Source organism: Cupressus sempervirens, chromosome 10, assembly GCF_028749045.1.
Source record: "Cupressus sempervirens isolate cs-2001-9-10 chromosome 10, ASM2874904v1, whole genome shotgun sequence".
NCBI classification, from domain to species: Eukaryota; Viridiplantae; Streptophyta; class Pinopsida; order Cupressales; family Cupressaceae; genus Cupressus; species Cupressus sempervirens.
This window is the reverse complement of record NC_143127.1, coordinates 456,968,906-456,977,262: the sequence shown is the minus strand read 5'-3', so window position 1 is coordinate 456,977,262 and position 8,357 is coordinate 456,968,906. Positions and strand designations below refer to the sequence as shown.

The 8,357-nt window shown below is 36.0% G+C and overlaps 1 protein-coding gene across 1 annotated transcript; it reads right to left on the bottom strand.

The window, feature by feature from the left end:
• Positions 1 to 660: 660 nt before the first annotated feature.
• Positions 661 to 3,369, bottom strand: LOC149534668 (uncharacterized). The gene is made up of 4 exons (XM_089806056.1): positions 2,982 to 3,369; positions 2,666 to 2,857; positions 1,034 to 2,531; positions 661 to 925 (listed from the first exon to the last, which is right to left on the bottom strand). The coding sequence occupies exons 1-4, from the start codon at positions 3,367 to 3,369 to the stop codon at positions 661 to 663; spliced, it is 2,343 nt and encodes a 780-aa protein (XP_089662182.1).
• Between the last annotated feature and the right edge of the window lie 4,988 nt (positions 3,370 to 8,357).

Below are 8,357 nucleotides of genomic sequence, written 5' to 3'. Positions count from 1 at the left end.
TATATCAATTAAGAAATAGTATATATATATAAGACAACCTGTGCAAATATATCCTAATATAATAGTATATGTATGCCTAAAATATATATGCACAATGAATATATATATAAATTATATATATATATATATATGAAATAATAAAAAAATAAATGAAGAATAGAGAATGAAAAAAAAGATAAAAATATATATAAACAGGAGCAAATGCAACAGGTCTCCCAAAAACAAGACCCACCCGGCACAAGAGAAAATTAAAAAAATTAAAAATAAACATAAATAATTGAAAAAATAAATTAAATCAATCTAAAAATAAAAATAAAAGAACCAAATGTATATATATATATATATATATATATAAAGGAGAGATCGCAAAAGAACACGAGACCAACTTGAAACACGAGACAAAATAAATGAAAGCAAAAAATAAGAACATAAAAACAATAAAAATACAAAATATTAAAAATAATTAATGAATAAATTAATAAAATTAAAAAACTTAGAAAAAATAATAAAATTAGAAGACCAAAAACATAAAGAAAAGCAAGCCGCATGCGAAAAGAAACAACCAAGAGACAGACAAGAAGAGGACAGAAAGGAAGAAGAAAAAACAAGGCAAAGAAGAGCCAACGAACAAGGACACCAAACCACAGACAGGGGAGGGGGCTATCCATGCTGTTGCCGGCAATCGAGTGAGCGAAGCAAAGGTTGCCACGAGGGGTTCAAGGACCACCCATCATCTCGATTAAGGTTGAGGGGGTGGTGGCTAATTTCAATGGCTTCTTTGAGCTTTCTCTTGAAATAATTGCTCTCTTTGCAAAGGATTTGCGCTTGCTCCAAAAAAATGTGATGTTTGGTGGTGACAGAGTGCTCTTCTAAGGCCAATTTTTGGACCCTATCATGCATGATGTCTGCCCTGTGCTCACGTATCCTGGCACAAAAAGAATGACCAGTTTCTCCAATGTAGGGGGTGCCACATGAGCACACAATCTTGTAGACTCCTGAGTCAAGAAATGAGTCTTTGGAGTCCTTGAGCTACGGGACAAGATTACTTAACTTTGAAAGGGGTTTAAAAGCAACTCGGAGGCCCCTTTTTGTTAAGATTTTGGCAATCTTTTGGGAGATGCCATCCACAAAAGGCATGGAAACATGCAGAGCGGGGAGGTTTGTAGATGGGGTAGGCCTAGAGCTAGAAAGGAAGAAGGATTTGGCCTGGCGAAGAGCCCTAGAAATTTGCTTGCACAGATATCCATTCAAGGAGAAGACCTGACGAAGATGAGATAACTCACTATCTAAGTGTTCTTCATCACATATTCTGAAGGCTCTCAAGGCAAGGGTTCTAAGGATGCTGGCTTTATGGCTGGGGTGGTGGTGGGAAGAGGAGTGGAGATATAAGTTAGTGTGGGTGGATTTACGATAAACCTGCCTACCAAAGGTGCCATCCCACTTCCTGATGAGAAGAACATCAAGAAAGGATAAGCGGTTGTCTGACTCTAGCTCCATGGTAAACGATATGCCAGGGACCAAGTTGTTGATGTGCTTGTGGAACTCCTCAAGTTTTTCAAGCCCATGTGGCCAACACACATTGGTGTCATCTACATATTGTTTCCACCATCTAGGTTTCAGGGGAAAGGAGTGGATGGTTGTCTCCTCAAAATGTTCCATAAAGAGGTTCACAATGATCGGAGAGAGAGGGGAACCCATGGCAACCCCTTCCACTTGCTCATAGATAACATTTTGGAAGGAGAAAAACGTGGATCTTAGACAGAATTCAACCAAGTCTGCCATCTCATCACCAATCTTGCTCTTTACAATAAGAACAGACTCCTGAATAGGGACTTTGGTGAAGAGGGAGACCACATCAAAACATACCATGATGTCATCCTGTTCGGCCTTGCAGCCCCTAACAAATTGGACGAAATGCGAAGAATCCTTGATGAAAGAGTTGGAATTTCCAATCAAGGGGGAAATTAACTTGGCAAGGTGGGAGGCAAGGAGAAAAGTAGGTGACCCAATAGTGTCCACAATGGGTCTCAAAGGTATGCCTCCTTTGTGAATTTTAGGGACCCCATAAATACGGGGGGTCACTTCTTTGGATGGAACCAATTTTTTCTTTGTGGTCTCATCAAAGGAGGAATTGAGAACCAAGGCTTTGACTCTCTTCAAGATCTTGGGGCACGGATTGCGTGAGAGAGTGCGATAGCTGCTGGTGTCAGCGAGCAAGTCACACATTTTGGAGACATAGTCTTGCCGGTTCATGATGATAGTAGCATTACCTTTATCAGCTTTGGTAATAATGATGTCATTATCCTTGACAAGACTTTTAAAGGCACGCATTTCTCCACTAGGCAAATTGGGTTTTGGTGGTTTGGCATGCCTAAGGGCGACCGCACAATCTTGCCTAACTACTTCTGCCTCATCATTTGAAAGAGAGCGAATAGCATTCTCGATCTCAATGAGGAACTGCATGTGAGGGATGACCTGAGGGGAGCAAGAGAAATTAAGACCCCGCTTTAAGAAATTAAAAGAAAGAGGGTCTAAGACAACAGAGGACAGGTTGACAACCAACTTTTTTTCCCAATCCCATACCGCATGATTAGATAAGGGAGATCAGAGGCGAAAGGGGCGAGTGAAAGGATGAGGGCAAGGAGAAGCTACACCAAGGCCATACTTGACCCGAGGTGAGAGGATAGTGCTAGAACAAGACGCAACCAATACTCCATTGGATGGCAATATGGGGGACGTCCCACTAGTACAGACCCCAATGGGTTGAGATATGGAGGTTCCTCCACCGGCGTCAGAGGAGTCAAGGGAACCCAAAGACGAGTGGTTGAGCTAAGCTGGATGGATCTCAGGGCTTCCACTGATAAGAAAGGGGTCAATCAGAGGGGAGACAGGAAGAGAAGACTGCCAGCTAACCGTCGGAGAGCAATAAGGGAAGGACTGCGTAGGCACATTACACGAAAGAGGATAGCAGGAAGACGTACCTGAGCACATAGGTTTGGAGCCGATGCGAGAGCTAGAACGTAGGATGACAGCAGATTGGGAGCCAATTGCACCAAGGTTGGATCGAGCTCTAGCAGAAGTCAATGGTTCAATCTGCGACAGAGAGGAGGAAGAAGACAGTGCAGGGGCTTCCACACCCACCTCATTGAATGCCTCATGCCCTGAAGAACACCCTAAAGACTGGTTCTTTTCGCTGGATAAAGGCTTGTCTTCTGCGTGACCAAACTTGAGGAGGACCCCAAAAATTGTAGAACCCCACTGCTCTGAGGGATGAAGCCGACCACTGGAGAAGAAGAAAGGAGATTGGCCAAAGCAAGAGAGGATGAGGGCCCAAGAGCAGTACTGCCGGGATGTTCCACAGGCCTGCATAACGAGCCTTGGCCGAGGATCGAAGAGAAACCAAACTGATGCCGGGACTTATATTGAAGAGCCAAAAATTTTCTCTTTTGCATTCTGATGGACTCTTCATAATGACCCAATGCACTATCGAAGGAAGAGGTGTCCAATCGAATCCAAAGATCTGGTCTCAAGGAAGAGGCTAGCTCTAAGTGGAGAGGCAGCAACCTAGCGTTGAACCGATCAATAACTCGCCTGGTAGATTGAATGATCGAACGAAGGAGAGCGAGTTCAGCCTGGAGGAAGATAGGTTTGGTATGCATGCTGCAAAGATAATGGCTAACTTTGACAAAACAAGGAATAACACGACAATCTCTGCAACGCTTGAGGAAGGCTAAGTCTACAATTTTCTTCATAAGCTTGATCCTTAACATCTGAAATTGCTTAGATTTGAAACAAAGTTCCCTCCCATGAAGGGTATCAATTAATAATATCAAGTTTCCACAATCCATTGTTAATGATGATGTTGCTTCTGGATTCGATTGTGTAAGTTTTTTTATCATCAACGTTTCGGATCACACTCTGTGATCCATCATCAGGATGAGAGAAGGAAGTAAAAAGTATGCAGACTAGCCAAGCCAAGCAGAATAAAAAGAAAGAAGAGAGGGGGAGGAGGAGCACACAACACAAGGCAGAGGAAGAAGGAAATGAAAAGAAAGAAAAAATTTTTTTAAAAGGGGGGGACAAGAGAAGAAAAAAACAAGATAGAAGAAACAAAAGAAAGAGGGAAGAGTAAAGAAATAACTGAGAAAAAGAGAGAGTATATATATATATATATATATATATATATATAAAGACATTTTTAATATAAGATAACAAATGTATAAGGTATATAACTATATATATGAATTAAGAAATAGTATATATATATATAAGACGACCTGTGCAAATATATCCTAATATAATAGTATATGTATGCCTAAAATATATATGCACAATGAATATATATATAAATTATATATATATATATGAAATAATAAAAAAATAAACGAAGAATAGAGAATGAAAAAAAAAGATAAAAATATATATAAACAGGAGCAAATGCAACAGGTCTCCCAAAAACAAGACCCACCCGACACAAGAGAAAATTAAAAAAATTAAAAATAAACATAAATAATTGAAAAAATAAATTAAATCAATCTAAAAATAAAAATAAAAGAACCAAATGTATATATATATATATATATATATATATATATAAAGGAGAGATCGCAAAAGAACACGAGACCAACTCAAAACACAAGACAAAATAAATGAAAGCAAAAAATAAGAACATAAAAATAATAAAAATACAAAATATTAAAAATAATTAATGAATAAATTAATAAAATTAAAAAACTTAGAAAAAATAATAAAATTAGAAGACCAAAAACATAAAGAAAAGCAAGCCGCACGCGAAAAGAAACAACCAAGAGACAGACAAGAAGAGGACAGAAAGGAAGAAGAAAAAACAAAACAAAGAAGAGCCAATGAACAAGGACACCAAACCACAGACAGGGGAGGGGGCTATCCATGCTGTTGCCAAAAATCGAGCGAGCAAAGCAAAGGTTGCCACAAGGGGTTCAAGGACCACCCATCATCTCGATAAAGGTTGAGGGGGTGGTGGCTAATTTCAATGGCTTCTTTGAGCTTTCTCTTGAAATAATTGCTCTCTTTGCAAAGGATTTGCGCTTGCTCCAAACAAATGTGATGTTTGGTGGTGACAGAGTGCTCTGCTAAGGCCAATTTTTGGACCCTATCATGCATGATGTCTGCCCCGCGCTCACGTATCCTGGTACGAAAAGAACGAGCAGTTTCTCCAATGTAGGGGGTGCCACATGAGCACACAATCTTGTAGACTCCTGAGTCAAGAAATGAGTCTTTGGAGTCCTTGAGCTGCGGGACAAGATTACTTAACTTTGAAAGGGGTTTAAAAGCAACTCGGAGGCCCCTTTTTGTTAAGATTTTGGCAATCTTTTGGGAGATGCCATCCACAAAAGGATGTGTGATCCGAAATGTTGATGATAAAAAAAACTTACACAATCGAATCCAGAAGCAACATCATCATTATGTAATTTATGTCAAGAAAATAGACCTTTGCATTAAATAAAAACATCAAACCCCATTAAATATCACGTCTATTAAAAACTAAAACACAATCAATTGAAATACTCACTTTTTAACACATGGAGGTGCCAAAGTATCAAATATTTCCTCTTCCTTATGCTCAGGTGGGTGCTAAAAGTATTCATTACACCTGATATTGACATTTATTGAACCTTAGTCTACAAACAACATAAAAATAGGAATTTGATAAAAATAAGACACGTGAAAATAATTTCTTTTATCAATTATCTATAATTAAGTTATTCCTAGTAATAGGAAAAGTGGTGCCAATTCATAAATGTAACAAAGAACTAAATAATATGTTTATGATAAATTGCTTTAAAAACCTATATCAAAAGGAAATAATGGACTAGTAAAGTCTTGTAGGAAATGGCTATACTTCACCTATTGATAACCCCAATTATAGGATAAGCCTTAGAACCATACATTGATGGATCCTAAGATGGTTGATCATAACCATAAACTTCATATCCTTGACCATTATGTAATATCTCATTTTCAGACCTATATTTGAATGATAATAGAGCCTAAATACAAAGTTAAACAAAAAATCAAATTAAATATAATCATAATCATAATAATAATCATGTTAATCAAATAAATAATAATACACTATGAAATATTATTATGAAAAAAAGATTATAATAAAGAAAGAAAATATTGTTAATAATACTACATAATATAATTGATTATTACAAATATGATTAAGAAGTAACATATAACATAATACTATGAAACATCTATTTTAAGACGATGAATATAATTAAAATTAAATGTTAAATTATGATTATAATCTTATCCCAAGTCAATATTTTAATATTAAAGATATAATAAAAAATATAATTAATATAAAAAATATAACATATCATTATAAATTTAAAAAAAAAAAAAAATCAAATATGATAAAGCTACATGTACTTAGTCATGACACTTAGTCACAACACTTCAGAGGGACATGTGTGTGTGTGTGTGTGTGTGTGTGTGTGTGTGTGTGTGTGTGTGAGAGAGAGAGAGAGAGAGAGAGAGGTGTAGCTTATATTGCTATCATAATTGGGCTCTTCCCAATAGTTATTTGCATCCATAAAAAATAAAAACAGCTATTGGATCCAAAATCTAACTATTTTAGGGGGAAAAAATTAGGGTTTGTGGATAATGATAATCAATAGTCCAAAGAATGAATGTTTGTTCTTTGATTGAAAAATGGATAATTAGTTGAATTATTCAATGAGAACTTTTTAATAGTGATTTTTTTAGTATAGAACTACACAAATACTCATCAATGCCTTAATTCAGATATCACCACTCCATTTCACAGAGGTTTATAGCTTTCTAATTTTTAATTTTTAGGATGAAAGTCCCTTGTCTGATTTGAACATTCAAATGAACATAATGCTATTAAAAGGAACTTTGTAACTTGTTTAGACATGTTCACTCTAGTTTCAAAATAATTTCAAACATCTTCAAAGCATTCTAGCCTTGGACTAAAGGTTTTTTTGTGTATATGTATATGACAATCTCAAAGTTTTTGAACTTCAGATCGATAAAAAAAAATTCCACAACCCTTGTCATTCAACCTTTTTAATTAAACTGTTATGATGGCTTTTTATTACTTTTTCTATATCTATATATGTCTATATCATAACCCATTAGAACACATTCATTTCCTATTGCAATTTTTATCAGTACCTTATATAATGCCCCAGACATTAATTGCAAACAATGCTCACAATAAAAACCTTATATGACACTACAAAAATTACTTAAATAGTCCATTCTTTTTACATAGATTCTGCAAATACAAAGATAGAAACTCAAAACTCTTTATGCACTCATTACCTTCCAAAACTACTACAACTATTACTTAGCACAAGAAATGGCTCTCCATCTCAGAAAAAATGTTTTTTAAATTGATGAACCTACCATTTAATGAATCACCTAGCTAGAAGAATATTGAAAGTGTTCCTTTTAGCTAGTGCATATGCAAACACTTGTTCATGATCTAAAGTGTATGCTAAAAAACAAGTAGCTAGACATTTCAGTACACATGAAACTCACACATACAATCAATGCATACTAGTGCATAACTCCATTTAGATTCAAGATTCAATGGCTATCTCAGCAAAGTTTTAAATTGATGAAGAAAAGTAGGCACATAAGCACCTAGCTCATATCAAGCTCACCAAAGTAGGCATAGAAGTTGCCTGACAAACCAAATAGTTGAAACATATCTAGCACCTAAAGTAGCTAAAGCACCTCAACTAAAACTTCTAATATTTACACAATCTTGATCACCATCCTTTTGACATCAATGGAGAAAACATTCAACAAGGAGAATCTACATACCACACTAAAATGTGAGAGGCATCCTAAAATGTGTGGTGATGCAAATCTCTTGGTAGTTTACTATTTTTGAGTTGATAGTTTACAAAATCTGTCAAGGACATGGTAAACACGATACAATGTGTGCTTCTAAAGTTAAGCAAAGGCCTTATCTATTTGAACAATGAAATGTCTACTAAATCTAGGTTCTATGGTTTGTGCATGATAGAGGGCATGTTGCATTTTGTATTGGATTGCAATGTCTTGCATTTTTCATTTGTAGCTTGTTTGTACTCTAATTGAAAAATGGATAATTGGTTGAATTATTCAATGATAGGATTTTTACAGTGATTTTTTCAGTATAGAACTACACAAATACCCATCAATGCCTTAATTTAGAGATCACCACTCCATTTCACGGAGGCTTATAGCTTTTTAATTTTCAATTTAGAGGATGAGAGTCCCTTGTCTGATTTGAGTCCAAGCCATAGTGTAAGTGTTTAAGGCACTGCATTCTTAGGCATTTATCTAATTTA